The 20,847-nt window shown below is 39.2% G+C and overlaps 1 protein-coding gene across 1 annotated transcript; it reads left to right on the forward strand.

Annotated features, from left to right (window-relative positions):
• The first annotated feature begins 1,655 nt into the window (after positions 1 to 1,655).
• RHOV (ras homolog family member V) lies at positions 1,656 to 20,165 on the forward strand. The gene is made up of 3 exons (XM_070931317.1): positions 1,656 to 1,941; positions 18,277 to 18,335; positions 19,725 to 20,165. Exons 1-3 carry the CDS (start codon positions 1,743 to 1,745, stop codon positions 20,163 to 20,165), a joined length of 699 nt encoding a protein of 232 aa, XP_070787418.1. The 5' UTR covers positions 1,656 to 1,742.
• Positions 20,166 to 20,847: the final 682 nt, after the last annotated feature.

Here is a 20,847-nt window from a genome sequence, read left to right on the forward strand (position 1 = left end):
ATAAAGTAATTGGTATGAGTACCGGTGGATACTTCATACTTGCTGGACACATGGATGATGTCTTTTGCCTGAAACTATGATCTGCTACGTCTGCAATATAGCAGGAAGACGCAGCTTGGGCCAAGATTTGTTTCCATTGACTTGCATGGCCTAGAGATGCCTTTATGCAAATAAATCTGCAATGGAAAGAAGTACTAATCAGAGGTACTGTGCCAAGTTATATTTGCATGCAATAACCTTAGCAAAAATTTAAGTATTGTTCCTGTGCAAAAATTAGATGGATAGGATGTGATTAGTCTTTCCAGAGGGACATATGGATGGTGCATATATATCTGTCAGCCTCCACAAACAGCCAAACAAACTTGCATAAAGTACAGCTACTTTAATGATTTGAAGAGAAAGCTTCATTTCTGTGACAAAATGTTGCAAAATACCTCTTTCAAATGCCTTGCACAACCAATATCTTGACTAATAATAATTTGAGGATAAAGCAAATAGTGGTGAGATGAAGCCCATGGCTGCCAAAATTATATGGCCAAGGTTATAGAATATGAGCTGTGAAAAAATCTGTTAAAAGAATATCCTCTATCTCCAGTCTGTACTGTGACTGAATGGAACTGTGAAAAGATTTCAGGATATATATTATAAAAACACACACCTAATCATGGTGGGAAATTAAAACCAGTCCTTTGTAAATTGTCATTACTGAGAATGACCTTTGTCCCATCTGTATCATGGAAACTCTGAAGTAAAGTAGGGTAATGGAAAGAAGCCCATCTTGTGTCTTCAAGAGACAGGTTGGGATGTATCTGGGAACTGCAGCTAAGGCTGGGAAAACAATAAATAAATAAGATTGGGTGAATCTTATTTATGATTCATAAGATTTATGAATCAGGTCCTAAGTGACCCACTTTCTGAAGCCTTCATTATTTGATTTTTTTTTTTTAATCATAGTCCTCCAAGGGCTCAGAAGAGGATTGCATGCATTTCCTTGAATCGTTTTGCCTATGAAATGTCCAGGCATTTTCCCCAACCAGGTTGGGTAATTCTGGGTATTGACATCCACACATCTTAAAATTGCCAAGGATGAGAAGAAAGGCTGACTTAGATCACATAGCTTTTTTTTTTGAGGGGGAGGGAAAGGTATAGTGTTGCAAAAGAGATAGTTGCACCAAACCACCTAGTTTGTTTGCTTGGGACTTTGAGGGAAGAAGATTTGCCCCCTTTATATTTGTTGTTTTTTTACGCAGGGAGCCTTTTGGTTGCTCATCCCACCGGCTTTTCCTGACCTAGCTGGCGCTCGGTTCCGAGAAGGAGAAATCCTGTTGCCGCAGCCTCAAGTTACAGGGAAAGGAGGTGGCCCTATGCAAATGAAGGAGGCTGTGGGAAAAACAAAAGCACCTGACAGACCTGGGAAGTTAAATGTAAAGCTTGAGAGGATGAAATTCCCGCCCAGGATACAAACCTACCTGTCCTGGCTACTCTTTCACTGCTCCGGGACACCTGAACGATGTAACCCTGAGAAAGAGAAGCTGCGGCTTTGCGTGGGAAACGGTGCCTCTTAGGTCGTCTTGATCCTCGGGTGTCACCGTCACCTGAAAGTTACTGGGCTGGGTTCTTTTGGTTTGGTTTGGTTACTTTAAGAAAATAAAGTGCTCTCCAACTGCAACATTTTGTGCTTCAAATCGTACCCCCTTTTCCAAAGAGGGAGCCGAAAGGGGCCCCTCCCGGCTCCTCCAGCAATGCCACCCCAGGAGCTCTTGGATTACTCGCCTACCTTACGAAGAAGCGGCTGTCCCAGCCGAGGCAGCGGCTCGGAGCTGGGCATTAAGTGTGTCCTCATCGGGGATGGAGCCGTGGGCAAAACCAGCCTGATTGTCAGCTACACAACCAATGGATACCCAGACCACTACCAGCCGACTGCACTAGACACCTTCTCAGGTAGGCAGAGCAGAAATCCCAGCCTGTCAAGGCAGGGTAGAGGGCGCTTGCTGGAGTTCCATCTATAATTCTAATAATACTGATATTTCATAAGCTTGAGAAGTTCTCAAAAAATGGAAACTATTATAAACACATCTTGAACTTAAAAAGAGGTTACAAAGCAAAACGTTTTACTGTAGCCTTTCACCTGAAACAAGGGTGGTAATTCTCCCACTCAGCTAGCAGTGCAAGATATCTAGTCTGTTTGACTTGTTTGAGGTGACTTTAATTGCTCTAGTAAAGCTGAGAGAGCATTACTTTTAAATTGTTTTTCCAGCTAAAATATAAGAAAGAGCAGATAATTGCATGCCATCTGAAAGTGTGTCAGTAATTCATTTATCAAGATGAAACTCCAACAGCACTTGGGGGTTGATTATCCCAAGTATCACCTACCTACACTACAGATCAAGTAGCCTAAGACTAAACTGGAAATGCAGGAAGGATGACTGTAGATTACCCCTCCACCCCAAGAAAGATACACATTCAATTGACTGGCTAAACTTAGCAATTGGTAAACCATGCTCCAGCACTGCAATTCTGTGCATGCCTCCTTAAAAGTAAATCCCATTAAGATCAATGGGATTTCCTCCGTAGAAAGTTTGTATAAGATGATAGTCTGAACAAACTTTTGTAGCAGTTGTAGAATAAGGTGGTGCTAGATTTTTGTGTGCTGGAGTAGATAATCCATCTGATTCATTCTTTTATTATTTTCAGTTTACCTAGTGTCTGCGACTGATTGATTACATGTCATCAAGACAGTGTCACTTTACTGACCACATAGCAATTCTTCTCCAGAACGATTTAATGATTATTATAACCATCTATAACCTATATCTCTATCTCTACATCTTAGTACAAATACTGTGGATTTTTTAAAAAATGGCTTTTGAGGATAAAGATTTCTCAATTGATTTTACTTTGTTTTTAATTTTGAAAATTATGTCGAATCTATTATGCTAGATACTGAATCCACATTTAACAATAAATAAAATGTAACATTTAAAAACAATAGAATATCTGCTTGCATTAGAAGAACCATTTCCCACGGTGTCAAAGTTCTCATTTTGCAGACAGACAGAAACTTAATTTTGGTCATTGGCCAATAAAAGATACAATCAATAAAATGAACAAAACAAAAGTATCGCCTAACAACAAGAACAAGTAGTAACTACTAGTGGGTGGAGCTTACACATAATGCAACAACATTTTAATGACTTTTAGAGGAATAAAGTGGTTTTGATTTTTTTAACAAATAATGTAGATAAAAGCTATCAGAGTGCCCTGGAAATTTAAATAAAAGAAGGATAATCAGCTGGTGGTGAACATACTGTAGAAGTGGCAATATAGAAGAACGCGAACTGTGTTTTCTATGGGATCCATATCAGAGGGGCAGTATTGGGTTTCATTTAGCCTTTTCCTCCATGTCCCTTCCAGGAGAGCTGTGGAGAGAACATTAGATCTATCTAAAGATAAGACTCTTCTAAAGTTGGGAACTGTGATAAACATGAGGCTGATTTAGACACTAAGATTCGGTGATTGCAATTATATTATGACAGAAAGCAGTGATTTGTGTTTGACCTTCTGCATCTAAGAACCTTTGCCCTAGTGTTGATCTAGCTAGCTTGATCTGACTCTAAGATTAAGATGGCATCTCTGGAGAAATCATAGAGGGTCAGTTTCTTTTGAATTGCTATTTCTCCAGGAAGTAGTTGTCTGCCAATATTATTCGATTGGTCAGTTTGCTAGGGTTGTCTATCACATGAGGATGACTGGCTGTCAACAATCTCTTAATGCTCCTTGAAGCCTATTAGTCAAAACATCTCATCATCTGAAGAGTTTCTGTCAGTCTGAACATAACCTTGTAAGGAGGGAAATAGGAAGTGCAGTTAGAACCAGTTGAGACAGTTTCTGTTCTTGATATGTTTGATGAATTGCTGTTGCACTTTCTCTAACCTGGTGTCTTCTAGATGGGTTTGCTCATCTTTCAGAGTTCCCAGCTAGCACAGTCATTAGAGAAGTGTTAAAAATATTTAATCCTCAGAAGTAAGAAACATGGAGTGGTTCATTGTGCAGTACAGAATATAGCTACAAAGGTAGTTACATGAAAAGTAGCATATTGGAATTTTGGAATTGTTTTTTTTAATTTTAAGTAACTCTCACTTAACAACCAAAGAAGAATTCAAAATATACACCGGCCCTCACATTTCAGAGAAAGATATAAGGCAGCCATCTCCAACCTGATGCCTTCCTGATGCATTGAACTTCAAGGACATCATCATACTGCCCCCCCCATGCTGGCTGGGAAGGCATGAGATGGGAGAAGAGTGAAGTAGATGTTTGTTCTCAACAGTTTGAATAGCTGCAAGATGTTGTGCCTTTACTGCAATGACTGATTAATGCAATTACTCCAATTTGAGTGTGAGCTCCTTCTCAACCTGGTTCACTGCATCCACATGGTCTTTTAAGGATTAGAAAGAAATCACCTGTGTGTTCTCAAATAATTTTGAGACTGCTTTCCAACAAATAATTTCCAGATGATCATATAAAAGAATTTATCTGGATGTTTTCAAAAAGGCTATTTCTTTATCTTTTGAAAATTAGTGGTATGCTACTCCGCAATATGAAGATTCAAATTCTGATTGACCTATCTGAAGCAGTGGGTAGGAATGCCTACAGCATATGGTTTTAGATTCATTTTATCATACAGCAAAAGGAACCATTGTATTAAAATGGCAGTGAACTGGAGCGCCATATAACCTCAACTTGAATTTCATTTTGAACATGAGCTCACTAGATGGCATCTATCTTCCCATGAGCAACATAGGATCCCACAACCAACATGAATCATCTTGCAGCATTTGTTGTAAAGAATATTTATACAATGTATTCACAGAATCATATAACGAAAGAGTTGGAAGAGATGTTGTGATCACATTATCCAACATCCTGCTTAGTGTAAAAATCCATATTACATCGGAACTCTGTGAAATGCCAGAACTCCTTTTACAGCACCAAGAGCCTCCAACTTGATCTTTTGACATTTGGAGGAGGGCGGGTGAGAAGTACAAGTAATCCTCAATTTACAACCACAATTGAACCCAACTTTTCTGTTATTAAGCGAGACATTTGTTAAGTGAATTTTGCTCCATTTTGCAACCTTTCTTGCCTCAATTGTTAAGTGAATCACTGCAACTGATAAGTTAGTCACCCGGTTGTTAAATGAATCTGGCTTCCTCATTGACTTTGCTTGTCAGAAGGTCGCAAAAGATGATCACATGACCTTGGGACACCGCAACGGTCATAAGTATGAAGCAATTGACAAGCATCTGAATTTTGATCAGACGGTCCTGGGGATGCTGCAAAGGTTGTAACTGTGAAAAACGGTCATAAGTCACTTTTTTCAGTGCTGTTGTAACTTTGAATGGTCATTAAGTGAACTGTTGTAAGTCGAGGACCCCCTGTAAAATGTTCCAGAAAGTTAAAATAGACTCAGTTTGCATTCTAGCCCCACCCATTTTGGAGTGTCTTGCTTAACTCCAGTTTGTTAAGTGATAATAGTGACCTGGAACAGACTAAAATATATGCCTGAATTAGCACACAGTATATGAACACCATTGCTGCCTCCCATAGGACAATGAGCTGCATAGTCTAGTCAGGCTTAAGTCAGCTTGCTCCAACCTGATGACTGGCATACTCAAAGCTATAGTCTCAATATATGTGGAGAGAACCAGGCTAGTTGGGACAGGCTGAATTTGCTGCTATATCCGCTGTTCTAATTTTGAACGTGTAATAATTAACTTATTGCTTGATTTGGCCTGTACTATCAAGCAAACTATGTGCAATCCAAAGGACAGTCTGTGGTTCAGTAAATTCTGGCTTGAATTTTATATTACGGTATATCCTTTAAGTTTATATTACAGGAGTCATTCATTCCACTGGTACATACTTAATATACAGTGTATTTAGCTTATTACATGTTGTACATGCTTTTAAAATCTGATACGATAGAAGGAATACATTATAAGAAGCCCCTTTTTTTAGCTCAGATTTTCTCCTTTTTTAAACAACGCTACAAAAGTAATATTGGATAATTCTTTTTAAACATGTAACCTAGTAGAATGGGAATTTGAGCCTCCCACGTTCAACTCCCAGCAACCCCAGTGAGAAGGCCAATAATGAGAGCTTCTGGAAGGTGTATTCCAACAATATCTGGAACCTAAAGGCTAGATGTTCCCCCTGCCCGCTTCGATTAAAGCCAGGTATTGAATGCCAAAAACGCCATCCTGTCTGTGCCTTTTCTTCTGTTTCCAGGACAATAGATCTCTAACCTTTGGGGAACAGGTGGGGACTAATCCAAATGAGGAACTAGTATAGGTTGCAACCTTCCTTATTTGCAACTTGCTTTGCATGATGCGATTTCTCCAAAACAATTTCTAAAGATGCTTGTTTGTTTTCAACACTTTTCCAAGGACTCCAAGCATCAGGATACAATGTGGTTTAATCTTTCTTCTTTTCATCTTCCTACAGCAGCAACACTGAAAGGTAGAGCTCTCTAAGGGCTGTCCAGTAAGCTTTCATAGATTTGATCCTTGAATGCTACTCTAGCCCAATCAGTGGGCTTCAGCAAACTGGAATGCTTCAAACGGAATCCAAACAGCTGTTCTCCGTAGTTTTCCTTTCCATTTTAGTTCAACAAAATGAGGGGATGTTAATTGTTTCCCAGTTTATAAATAGGTGGCTATCTAAGTCTCGCATCCAAATTTCAGCAGCTATGATTGAAAGACTAAACTGCTTTAGAATGATCCCAGGCAGGGTTTCCCACCCAATCAAATTGCACTAAACTTAGATTTAGAATAACTTTTGTCACTTTGAATGTATGCTAATCGGCATATATTAAAATGAAATTTCGTTGCATTTAGCTCTCAAAGGATCTCTACTCCAACATTCACTAGATAAACATGACTAAATAAATAAATAAATAAATAAATAAATAAATAAATAAATAAATAAATAAATAAATAAATATGCATATACCCACATATATGACACGGAGAAACAACGGTCTAGTTCGGATGTATACATGTACATCAGTAGTGGGTTCCACTTACTTTCGCTACCAGTTTGGAACTGTGAGCGCCTGCAGCGCTTCTGTACATGCGCAGAACCTTCTGCACATGCGCAGAGTGTCTGTGATGACGTCCGGGCGTGTGGGCAGAGCCACCCACCGACGCCACTAGCGGTTCACCCGAACTGGGGTGAACTGGTAGAAACCCACCACTGATGTAGACGGCGAGAAAAGCAAATCTTGCGAGATTACCAGATGGATGGCATAGGCAACAAAGCTGTTACAGTCCTGCTAGAAATACTTCCAAACCTCCTCCCAAAGGGGAGCAATAGAAACAGACCATGAAGTTGGTGTGTGGGATCTTTAACAAGACTTCGAGCTCTAAGCACATAGCACTTATAAGCAGTACCCTGAATGACAGGAAGTGAGCTTCCTATAATCTTCTCAGCTGTCCTTACCAGTCTCTCCATGGACTTTCTCTCTGAGGCACTGCAGCCTGCACTGCCGCCTTGTGTGTTGGTGAGGTTGAGCTTCTATGGTGGAAATGCCACATTTTCCTAGCCTTGAAATTTAGTATTGGCATCATTTACCATATAGCACATTATCCAGTGGTAGGCTGCTGCCGGTTCAGACCGGTTCGGGTAAACCAGTAGTTCCGACCAGGGCCCTGGCGCTATCACGTCCTATATAATCGCCAGGTTTTCAATGTCACATGCATGCACGGAAGGCACGCTCACATTTATGAACCAGTTGTTACAAGGGATGGAATTTTGCTTCACTGTGGCTAGTCCACACATTACACTAAACTATGGTTCATGTAATCAGCTGGGTTCCCATAATAAACTAACATTCAACTAACCATATTAGAACTGATTATGCTGGGTAAACCAACCTTACACGAGAGTTAAAGGCAATCGGTGCACAGTTCCAGGCCTGAACTGCAAGTGCCCAATGCAGATTGGTAAAACAAAGGCAAATATAAATGAATGAATTAAATAAGTAAAAACCGAGTAGCCTTGTGGAACTGGTTTAAATGAGTACAGAGGAAACTGTGCAGGGTTTCTCAAAAGGATGAGATAATCCATCATGAATCATGTGCAAGAATAACAGAATCCTTCAACCTGCTCCTTTCCAGATAGTTGAAGTACAATTCTTATCCTTTGTAATCAGTGTACTAGCTGGAAATGTCAAATTGTTGTCCTGTGCAGACAGAGGTCATTAGGTTGGGCTGATAGGGAAGGCTAGTGTTTCAGATAATATTGAAAAGTAATATTTTCCCATGCATGCATGCTGAGATCAGAACTACTGATATGTCACATTGCAAGACAGTTCTGCTCTTGGGGTCAGTAAATATTGACGGTCACCCACCAAACTTTCCTGCTTAACCTGTTTCTTTATTACACTGAAACTTTCCTGCATCACTTACAGGGGAGGCCAAAGCACAATTAAAACAAGACCTACAAATTTGCGTGAGACAGGTGGAGATAAACTTCCTCATATCAGTTTACCATGCTTATTTGGTGCATCCCTAGAAAAAGGCACACTTGGGTACCCTAGTACATTGCTGCATCAGGTCAATGTCTCAGTCCAGTTTTATTGCTATCATGGGATGGTGTAGCAGATGCATCCAAGAGGTTGATAGCTCTTCCAGTGAAGCTTATTTGTAAAATTTCTTTGCCACCTATCATGCCGCGGGGCTACTCTAGGCATCTTACAATAATAAAAAGGAAGAAGATGAAAGGAGTATAAACGGAACAGAAGCAAAAAATAGAGCCATAAAATAAACATGAAAAAGGGCCCAATGAGAATACATCACTATGCTAATCAAGTTTGAGAATAGTTGGTATTTGAGATGCTGTCTGTCATGGTCACCCAATCTAGTAGCTATTGACAGCTCGATCCTTTATGAATTTTTCTTGTTATCCTTTAAAATACTTGAAACTGGTATAATCACTACATCTGAGGGAGAATTATGTAGTTTAACTGTGCCTTGTCTGCTAACAATTATTTTTTTTATTAATCTTGAATCTCTTTATGCTCAAAGTCTGATTTAAGTGCATTGTACCACGTTTTAATAGTGTGTAAAAGAAAAATAACTTCCCTCGCTCTACTTTTTCCATGCCATGATGTTTAGATATCTCTGCTATGTCTTCCCATTGTCAGCTTTACTCTAAACAAGGAAGCTGAGGAATTGCAGTTCTTCCTTGGAAGAATGCTGCCTGCTACAGTCCCATCATTTTTGTTCTCCTTCTTGCTTTTAATCTTCGTCTGCTATCTTAATCATTTTGTCTATTCATTTGATCCGGACCTGAACTTTCTTTTCAAACTGGATAACAGTAATTAAAAGATAGTATACAGAAAGGTAAATGTTAAATATAATATGTATTAATATTTTAAAAAGTAAAAGTTAATGCTAAAAGAGATGCATCTTTATAGATTTTCTAATTACACAGAGAGTGGAAGCAAAAAGTGTATTCCAGGGGTATCAAACTCACGTCGTCACGGCGATGTCACATGACGTATCACAACTTTTCCCCCTTCGCTAAACTGGGTGTGGGCGTGGCCAGCGCATGATGCATCCAGCTTGCAGGCTGCGAGTTTGACAGTCTGGTATATTCTTGGCCTGGAGGAAAAGATGCTCACTTTGACCCAAATAAATGAGCCTCTCAAGAGCTACAAAATTTTCAGAAGGGTCAACAAATCTTAAAGGCTGGATACCTTCATCATAGATAAAGTTCTATGCCTTCTAGAGGTTGAAAGTGTAATACCAACAGCTTAAGTAGTATCTGGTAAATAATAGGCATTTTAAAATATAAATATGATGTGATTTTTGTTTCTTATACCAGCTATTTGCTGCAACTTGTAGGATGTTTCCAAAGGTAATGCCACAAAGAGTACATTGTGGTAGACAAGAGTCTTTTTTGAGGTGCAATGATCAGACCTACGGAGAGTAAAGTCATACCAAATGGCATTTTTACAGTGTTATATACATTACCAGTATAGTGGCATATACGTCACACAAAATATGGCATCAGATTTTTCCACACTAATGCTCTGGGCATAGCAACCATTTTATATTTACAATATGGGTTTGGCAAGTATTGAAATGAGAAATGAGACAAGCGGGAAATGCCCACTATCTTGAAGATCAAGTAAAATTCTCAGCAACTCTTTGACCAGGAACAGGTTAGTCTTCTTTCTTTACAGCTAAGCTTTGGCAACAGTCATAGTTGTGTCCTGGCCTTAACAAGCTTCTTTCACTTCTCCTATTTGATGGTTGAGTAGACATTGTGTTACCTCAGTCTATCATTCAGTGGAGATTAGATTATATGTACTCATAGATCAGTGCAGTAATAATTAAATGTTCATATTTTGCAAGATATTGTAATAAAAGCATGGGGAATCCAAGGCTGGCTACCCTGAAGTCTAAAAAAATCAGTAAGGATTTTATCTTGTTTTCCACATCTGTGATCAGAAAAATGTACTATGCCGGCCAAAGACACATCACAGGTAGCCCTTGACTTATAACCATAATTGAGCCCAAAATTTCAGTTGTCAAGGAAGATAGTTGTTAGGTGAGTCATGCCCCATTTTGCAACCTTTTTTGCCACGGTTATTAAGCACATCACTACAGTTAAGTGAATTGTGCCATCATTAAGAGAATATGGCTTCCCCCATATGACCCCCTTTGCGTGTCAGAAGCTCCCTAAGAAGGTTGCAAATGACAATCCCAGAACCCCAAGATGCTGCAACCATCGTAAATATAAATATACATTGGCAAGTACCCAAAGTTGATCACCTGACTGTGGGGATGCCTCAAAAGTCATAACTGTGAAAACTTTTTTCACACTTACAAAAAGTGTAAGTCACTTTTTTCATTGCTGCTGTAACTTTGACCGGTCAGTAAACGAACGCTCTAAATCGAAGAGTACCAGTGTGTAAAATAAATTCAAGCTAGTTCTCTTTCTACATCTATTATGTTTAACCATCTTATTCCATCCTAACTTGCTTTTTATACATCTGAAGAAGGTTGCTTCATTTCCAGAGCCATGTTTGGCTCTACTCCATTTTCAAAAAACCATATTGTATATTATTTATTTATTTATATATTTTATTGAATTTGTATACCGCCCTACTCCCGAAGGACTCAGGGCAGTAAACAGCCATGGAATAAAACATATAAATACAAAATTTAAAATAGATTAAAACAAATTAAATAATTTGGCTGAACAAATTTAAAACCCCAATAGTTTTAAAACCAGATTTAAAATTTCCATTTAAAAAGGGGAAAGACTTAGGTCAGGCCGGCTTGATGAAATAGGAAGGTCTTGAGCGCATGACGGAAGGTACGCAGATCCGGGATCCTCCGTATCTCCGGGGGGAGCTCGTTCCAGATAGTAGGTGCCCCCACAGAGAAGGCTCTCCCCCTGGGGGCCGCCAGTCGACATTGCATTTACTACCATGGTTAAAATAAAGCAAGATGCTTTTTATTTGACTTGTTAGATACAGCAGAAAAAGAGGGAAGGGGGCCAACATACCAAGGACTTTCATCAGTGTTTTCATGTATTGCAAAGTTTTTACCATTGTGAAAACATTACCAGGTTAATACAGGTAGTCCTTGATTTACAACAGTTCATTTAGTGACTGTGATTTAGTGATTTATGACCATTTTTCACACATATGACCTTTGTAGCAGCCCCATGATCATGTGATCAAAATTCAGATGCTTAGCAACTGGTTCATACTTATGACTGTTGCTGTGTCTCAAGGTCATGTGATCACCTTTTGTGACCTTCTGAGAAGCTAAATCACTGGGGAAGCCAGATTCACTTAACAACCATGTTACTAACTTATCCACTGCAGTCATTCACTTAACAACGTTTGCAAGAAAGGTTGTAAAACCTGGGCAAAACTCACTTAACAAATGTTTCACTTAACAACAGAAATTTTAGGCTCAATTGTGGTCGTAAGTCAAGGACTACGTGTACACTTTTTTGCTCCAGTTCCAAAATATGGGAATGTGAATTTCCATGTATATGTACATGGCATAGTTAGGAAGCATTTGCTTGCTTTGCTTTATTTTTCTGCCTTTTAATTTACAAATTGAAGGACCTTATTCCCCAGGAGGCTGTCTGGACATTAAAATAATTGCAGAGAAATCTGATGGCTGTCTTTTAATTGTTGACTGTCTAACACCTGTCTGCCCTGCTTTCTCTATATATTCTAACAGAGTAATTTTATTACATAGAATCAGTCTAGCACACTCTATATAGGGGAGATTACAGCTTCCCTCAGTTTTTCAGTTTTGGGCTTAGAACATTGATATAGGTAACAATTCAACCCATTTAAGAATATGCATATTGGGGAATGTTGTTGTCTGAGATGAAAACTAATATTATTGCACCCAGAAATATACACATTTTTCCTGTTTTTAACATATAGTCTTTGGATATTCCTTAATTTTATGACATTTTCAAGATTTCTTTCTTTTTACTGCAATGCCAAAATGCCACTGATGCCCTTTGTACAAAATTATAAACAATACAATATTTGTATTATTACTCATGTTTTCTAATAGAAAAAATACCGTATATTATTTTGTACTAGAAAAAAGGGATTCCTCCTCCAGTTGATGTATTCGTTACTACTTCTATTGTGTTGTGGAGGTGCCTTATTGTGTTATCACAATATTTTTCAAACTTGACAATTTTAAGGTGTGTGAATTTCAACTCCCAATAATCCCCAGCCAGCATGCCAGGCATTTATGCTGGCTAGAGAATTCTGAGAGTTGAAATCCACACATCTTAAAGTTGCAGAATTTGGAAAACACTGAACTGGGATTTATTTATTTATTTATTTATTTATTCAAATTTCTATACCGCCCTTCTCCTTTCGGACTCAGGGCGGTGAACAGCCAAGATAAAAACATCTATACAAAACATCACAGTTTAAAAATAAAGTTAAAATAATTTATAATTTGGCCCATAATTTAAAACTTGTCAATTAAAATCAATATTAAAATTTTAAAAACTAACCCTAAAATCAAGACAGACCGGCTAACTGGAAAAAATGAGTTTTTAGGGCCCGACGAAAAATCCGAAGGTCGGAGATCACTCGTATCTCTGGGGGTAGATTGTTCCATAGGGTAGGTGCCACCACAGAGAAGGCTCTCCTCCTGGGGGTCGTCAGCCGGCATTGTCTGGCCGACGGCACCCTGAGGAGGCCCTCTCTGTGGGAGCGAACCGGCCGGTGGGAGGCTATTGGTGGCAGAAGGCGGTCCCGTAAGTACCCTGGCCCTAAGCTATGGAGCACTTTAAAGGTGATCACCAACACCTTGAAGCGCACCCGGAAGTCCACCGGAAGCCAATGCAGCTCGCGCAGGAGAGGAGTCACATGGGAGCGCCCCGTCGCTCCCATAATCCCCCGCGCAGCCGCATTCTGCACCAGTTGGAGCCTCCGGGTGTACCCCAAGGGGAGCCCCATGTAGAGAGCGTTACAATAGTCCAGACGAGAAGTGACGAGTGCTTGAGTGACCGTGCGTAGGATTTGTGCTGAACTCATTTCCTGAAATGCTTGAAAAACTAAACTGTGTGTTTTGAAAAGGATATTGAGGTCTCCAGCAGATGGTTTCAAGGATAGCTTGATATTGTCTTCTTGACAGCAATATGGAAGTGGTTTGCTCTTGCCTTATATTTTTTTACTTCCCACTTTAGTCTTTAGCCCAGACGTTTCCTGGTGGTGTTTGTGTATGAATGTGTGTGCATATACATACACACTCATATGACATCATCTTATTATATTATTTATTTAATCCAATTTTGGAACCGCCCATTTCCTCACAGCGGAACTGTGGGTGGTATGCAAATAAAATATTAAAACATAAAATGTTAAATAAAATTTAAAAAGAGGCAAGGGTGATTGAAATCCAATGTTAAAAATTAATTAAAAGGCAGAGGGAAGGCTTTTGGGGTGCTAACCAGCCCCACTACTGTGTACTCCTCTATGCATCCCAAGCAAGGCCACAGGGCCATATTTTCACCCGTTTGTTTACATTTCAATATATTTTATAATTCTAAAGCTTCACATTGGGGCCATCTCTCACTCTGGGACTGGTTTTCTTGTTTGTGTTTTGTTTCTTCCACCAACTCTCTCTCCATCCAATCTTTGGGCAAGAACTGAACAAACAGATGAGAGAGTCTGCCTGTAAAAATTCACGGTAGAAACTTAAAAAGCAAGAATTTTGGGAACAGTTCATGGGGCATTCACAATAGAGGGGAGTAAAGAGGCTGGTTGATATGGCCACACTCAATACCCAATTACTCACATTATGGCTTAGCACAATGTGCAAACCGCTCACACTCTATTCAGAAGATGGCTCTGATCCCCACACCTTCCTGTTCCTGATCGGCTCCAGCAAGCCTCCAAATATCTAGACAAGAAATTGTGCCTCAAACACAATCTATAATTTGGATTCATTTTTTCCACATCTGAATGGTTGTGCCATGAATAGCTAAGTGCTACCTTTAGCACATTCATTTGCCCCCCTCCAAGAGAGAGAGAGAGAGAGAGAGAGAGAGAGAGAGAGAGAGAGAGAGAGAGAGAGACTGCAAAAGTTGCTCCATCACTGGAGGTTTTTAAGAAGAGATTAGTGACATCAGTCAGTATTTGTCTGAAATGGTATAGGGGAGGGGTCTCCAACTTTGGCAACTTTAAGACTTGTGGACTTCAACTCCCAGAATTCCTCACCCAGCAAAGATGGCTGAGGAATTCTGAGAGTTGAAGTCCACAAGTCTTAAAGTTGCCAAGGTTGGAGTTTAGGGTCTCCTGCTTGGAATTGGACTAGAAGACCCCCCCAAGGTCTCTTCCAACTCTGTTATTCTATAAGTTCTATAAGACCAGCCAAGGCAGGGACCCAACTCCAGAAAAGTCCTCCATATGCTGTGGAGACTAGTGACTGTATTCCCAGGTGGCAAAAGTACAACCGACAGGGTGTACTAAGGATTTTGAGGTGACTCAGACAGAGGCTTTACCTGATTGTACCGAAAGACCCTGAGGCAACAAGAGTTATTTCATTCACAACAGGGCTGCAAACGCTATAGCCTTCATTTCCCTAATGACAAGATGCCTGAGAAAAGATTAGCAGAGTTCTTTTTCTCCAAAATAAAGAACTTCTCTGTACTCAAGGATACCCTGGCAATATCTCTGGTTGGTGTTAAGTGCCTTCTGTTGTCTCCTCTAAGACAGGATGTCTCCCTTCCCTCCATTACACTCTCCTGCTAATTGTGCATTTTGCCTTGATTTGTTTTTATCACCTATCTCCTCTGCTTCCTGCATTTTCAGTTAGCTCTCCACAGTTTTCACAAATGGTTAAAGGAGAGTGAATTGTTCTCAGTTCTTTTCTACAAATTCATTCAAAGAAGTTTGTTTGTTGGAGTCAGGGAGCTGTAGGGAGTTTTTGAAGGTTTATTTTTAATGTTCATCCTGTACACGCCCCCCCCCCCCCAAGTATTTCTCTGAATACTTGAAATTTTTGATGTGATATCCTTTGGAGCTGCAGAGATCAGAGGACCTGACATATTTAGTTTAGAGGTAATAATGAAAATTTCATTATCCTCAAGTAGCAGAAATCACCATAAAGGAGAGGACAGAGTATTTAATCTTAGCTATTCCATACAACAGGGTTGGATTAAACAGTAGGAGAAATGTGTTGATAAAAGGTGGTGGGTTCTCCCTGATTATTTCTTCAGTTCTCAGTCAGTGTCCATTAGATCAGGGGTGGCCAACTGTGGCCCTTTTACAACCTGTGGACTTCAATTCCCAGAATTCCTGAGCCAGCTTGGCTATCTCAGGAATTCTGGGAGTTGAAGTCCACAGGTTGTAAAAAGGCCACAGTTGCCCACCCCTGCATTAGATAATGTGTAAACCATTCGCACTCTGAATTTTATGAATTGAATTGGATCAGCTGTATTTTAAAGCCAGACCAATCTCATTATTAAGTCAGGATGTCAATATTTATATTTTTCTTTGTATTAGGTTAAGAAGGAACTATGGAAATATTTGAAAAATTAGGAGGTAAAGTTTATTTTTAAATGGTTTTTTATACTTGGCATTTAGCAGACTACATTTTTAAATGTGTATTTTTTAGACTAACGGCTTGCAAGACTATTTGGGTATATTGTTTGGTTACTTATGTGAGTTAATAGTTCAGCTGTGTTTATGAAAGAAATGGCATACAAGAAAGTTGTCTTATTTATGAGGAAAATATTCTTTTTCAGTTTGAACTACAATTCTTGAGCTGATTTGTGAGGATATACTGCACAACAGACAAATAGCCAGGCCTTTCTGGGCCTCCTCACCACTGTATAGAGTATAAAGCTTCACCTTCTACGAAGGAAAATTTGGACAAATAAATTGTCTTTCAAACAAATACTGCCTGCCACCATTGATATTCATGTTCAGCAACCTTTGATAGCCCTTCAAGGAATTTGTGCATTTACTATGAACATAATATGAAACCTTGTGCTCCAATCCTCTCCTTATGCCTTTAAAGCCATTTAGAAATCAAGGGGAAAAAAAGGAGAGAAGAGGATGAAGCAGAGGGGGAGGAAAGAAAGAAAGAAAGAGAAAGAAAGAAAGAGAGAAAGAGAGAGAGAAAGAAAGAGAAAGAAAGAAAGACAAAAGAAAGACGTAATTGCCAGTTATACATGTCTCTGTTTTGCTTTTCCCAGTCAACTTGCCCTCCAGGTTTTATCAGTTCAGATCCAATTGCTTTGGCCCACAAATGCAAGGATAGATATATGCTGCTTTGAAGAGTTGCTAGAAGCAATAAGAGAAAAAAGGAAGCCCCTGCCAGTTTCAGCCCTAAGGGACTGCAGGCTTAATAACAGGTTGTTCTTATGGAAGGTGTTAGGAGCTGCCGGACCCCCACTGCTTCAGCAATCTTGAGAACAAGGTGTACGTTGCAATGGGGAAGCTAGAGGGAGGTGGGAATTTTTATTCTCAAATGCCCACATCGGAGTAATGTCCCGCTTTCAAATATCTTAAGTCACAGAGCTTAGGACCATTAGTGGACTAACCCTGACCTGTTATAGCTAAGATGAACAAAACATGAAGGTAGGTAAAAGAAGAACTTCTGGGCCTGCTGGGTGGAGCAGTTTTTAAAAAACTTTGTCAGAGTTCATTGCAATTATGCAATGATGTTTGTGGCAAATACTAATAAGGTTTCGCTGTTAATAGTAAACAACTCTGGATATGCAGCATAGACATCAGCTCCCAGAACATTTCTGAGCTGGCAAAAAGCAGAAAGGATAGCTGAACATGTAGACTTCTCGCTTTTCAGTTGTTTGCTTTTTGAAAAGTTACTTTCCTGTACTGTAAATAGAGACACAAGGACATCATGTTTAACTGTGTATGCGTTTATTTGCGTTAGCTAAACATAGCGTACAGATACTAAAGAACCATTTATCAATTAGGATGACTGCAGCTCAGACCTGGTTCTGTATTTTGATACTTAAAGCCCTCCTAACCAACCTGAGGCACTATATTAATAATAATATTAGCTAGGAAGCAGCTGCATTAATCCTTGTCTTCTGTGTTTAAATATTTGGCTAGCTTAACATGTTCCCTTGTTTGACTGCCACCTTTCTATCTGACTGAATGTTAACAACACTGCCCTATATGTAGAAGAGTAGCCAAATTTGAAATTGCCTGACTTTTCTAGTGCTTTCTCAGGGGCCATGCTGACTGGAGTTGATAGAAACTATCATCTTAAAACATCAGATTATGAAACGGTGATCCAGAGTTTCATAATATCTCTAGAGCCTACTTAGATCATAGGCGCAATGGCATCCACTCTCGGTTATTGGTTCAGCACATCAACATAGATGGGAGTGTGGAACATAGATACTTCAGGACCTGGAAAAACTGGCTCATGTTTGCTTTGAGATGGAATATATACTTTTCCTGCAATCGTTTGTTGAGATGTAGGTGGCCAGACAGAGGCAATACTTCAATGCAGGTTTAAATTATTAGTATAGAGTTGGGCGTGTTTTAGTAATAAATCTTCTACAGCATTTGCTCAATATTTTCAAATATTCTATTCCAGCATTTGGGATAATATCTGTGCAGCTTCCCACCTTCAAAGCCCCCTCTGGAGAATAGACCAAGGCTGATGCTAGTGAAGCTGAATGGCATACATCAATTACTTAGTGATTTTCTCTTTCTCTTCACAGTTCAAGTCTTGGTTGATGGTGCACCCGTTCGTATCCAGTTGTGGGACACTGCAGGACAGGTGGGGCCTATAAAAGTAAAGAATATTTGCAGCTCTGGTTCAAATGCCATGCTAAGGATGATATCAGAAAACAAATTAACAATAATTCAGTAAAAAAAATGACATTCAGTAGCAATCTACAGCATAGTTCTGGCATACTTTACATTAAAATAATATTTCAGTATTGGAGAGGAGACACGCTGTTTCCTTCTGGTGAGTTCTTATTTGAAATAACCTTTGAATTGGGAATTCCTGGCATTGCATAATATGCTAAATATGTTATGGATGCCACCTTACATTCCTGGAAGAGAACTGGGTTATAAATCTAACCAACAAACGGATATAATTTTCTTGTTTGTGTGACTTATGGCTTGCTAACTGAAATTTATTTATATTTTTGCAGCAAAAATTCCTTTTATAAAATATGTCTGGAGGCCCATGACTTTTTAAGGGAAGCATGAGCTCTGAAATATTAATTGGGACAAGAGTTTTGGATTTGATTGTTTACATGAATGAGAAGCCATTTTAATAGGCATTAAAAGTCCCTCACTTCTTCAATGATCTAATTAGCAAATTAACCCATTTTTGAAAACATTTATTAACTAAGCCACAGTGGCTGCATTTACACATAACACTAGCCATTAACTGGGAGACCTTAATATTTTGGGAGCAATGGGCACATCTGGGATTTTGAGAATGTTCTGAATATGCTCAGAGAATGGCTACCAGAGGGGATATTTCTGATTACAAACATCCACTTTATAGGAGGCAAAACAGTGAAGTTATTCTCTTGCCATATTCCCTCCAGGGTATTTCCTAATATCTGTTTTATCTTGCTTTTTTATTGGCACATTCCAAATAGAGCGGTTTTATTTTCTAAGAATGGGCTCTGGAGTTTATGAACACCCCAGCTTAGAAACATTTTGGGAATTTTAAAAAAGGTGAATTATTGGAAAAGAACGTACATATGAGACTGAAGATCGTTGGCTTCCTGGGTATTTATTTATTTCAATGATCAAAGTCTCAAAATATAAAATCTGGAGAACAAAAGAAACATCCACAAGGACATTGATGTCCTAGCTCAGTCAGGGACTCTGGCCATAAACTGTAATGGTTGGGTTTACCCAACATGCTGAGGCAAAATTTGTTTTGTTTAGTTTTAGCTTAGTATGATGTGTGAACTGAACCATTAATTTTATACTTGGTAGCTATTAATTGACTTAATTTTCTTAAAAGCACTTGGGAAAATTCAAATGATTTCTAACCTTTGGATGATTTTGCTAGTTGAAAGTTGGAAAAGTTTGGCTTTAGAGCTTTGTAGAAAAGACGACATTGCAATACCTACTAAGTGTAATTAGTACAGTAAATACCTGTCACAAATTGATCTCCATGTTTCTTTTCTCTATATAGGAAGACTTTGATTGCCTCCGCTCTCTTTGTTACTCTGACACAGATGTCTTCCTGGTCTGCTTCAGTGTTGTAAATCCCACCTCCTTCCAAAACATTACAGAAAAGTGGATTCCAGAAATAAGAACTCACAATCCCCAAACACCAGTGGTGCTAGTAGGGACACAAGCTGACCTGAGAGATGATGTCAAAGTATTAATCAGCCTGAATCACTACCATGTAAAACCTGTGCCGAGAACACAAGCAGAAGGCCTGGCTGAAAAAATCCGGGCTCAGACTTATGTAGAGTGCTCTGCTTTGACTCAAAAGAACCTGAAGGAGGTTTTTGACACAGCCATTGTTAGTGCAGTTGAATACAAAGCCCAACAGGAAAAGAAAATGACAGCTAAAGGAATCAAAACTCTCTCTAAGTGCCGATGGAAGAAATTCTTCTGCTTTGTCTGACACTGACTCCAGTAAGAAACATTTGTAAGCCAAAGTAGTCTGGAGCTCAAGCTCTTGTTGGATTATGGTGAAACTTGCCTGGGAATGAAGAAGGAGAAGTGTAGCATCAAATGGTCCACGCTACATTCAAACATCTGGGACGGGATGGTCTGCTGATCATCTGATCTGCTGATGTACTGAGTCCAACAGCCAAGTTAATTTATATATACATATATTTCAGGCAAGATGACCAGTTTTTACAGCTTTTGAAGGCTTAACAGCATATTAATTGAACAAATTAATTAAATCTGGGAGTAGCAACCCCAACCTGCCTACAGGGCACGAGAGCAGGAAAGGTTGAATGAAACTTGATTTAATAAATTTGAGAGTTATATCTCATTTTCAAGTCATAATAATGAATAGAGGAGTGATGCAGAGAATTAATGCAGAACCAAATTTCCACTTCAACCCTCTTAAAAGTAAAAGAAAGTAAAATAACTGAGGATTAATCCATGTTTGGGGTGAATAGTGGCTATGTCACATCCTTAAAACAACACAATATTTCCCAATGAAATTATGTGGGAAAATGCCTATGGCTCAAAAAAAAACAAAACCCCAGTATGATATAGTGCTATTCTAAGAATATTTGGATTCATATGTGAAAAGCATATCACAAACTGAAATATTGCAGAAAATATGTGGT

Source organism: Pituophis catenifer, unplaced genomic scaffold (assembly GCF_029215685.1).
Source record: "Pituophis catenifer annectens isolate HBS135680 unplaced genomic scaffold, rPitCat1.0.hap2 SCAF_1, whole genome shotgun sequence".
Taxonomy (NCBI): Eukaryota; Metazoa; Chordata; class Lepidosauria; order Squamata; family Colubridae; genus Pituophis; species Pituophis catenifer.

Bases quoted from the DNA above. Each gene is read 5' to 3' on its own strand.
- RHOV (XM_070931317.1), top strand. From the start codon at position 1,743: ATGCCACCCCAGGAGCTCTTGGATTACTCGCCTACCTTACGAAGAAGC. The intron at 1,942-18,276 runs GTAGGCAGAGCA...TTCTCTTCACAG, and splicing joins TGCACTAGACACCTTCTCAG to TTCAAGTCTTGGTTGATGGT. The intron at 18,336-19,724 runs GTGGGGCCTATA...TTCTCTATATAG, and splicing joins TGTGGGACACTGCAGGACAG to GAAGACTTTGATTGCCTCCG.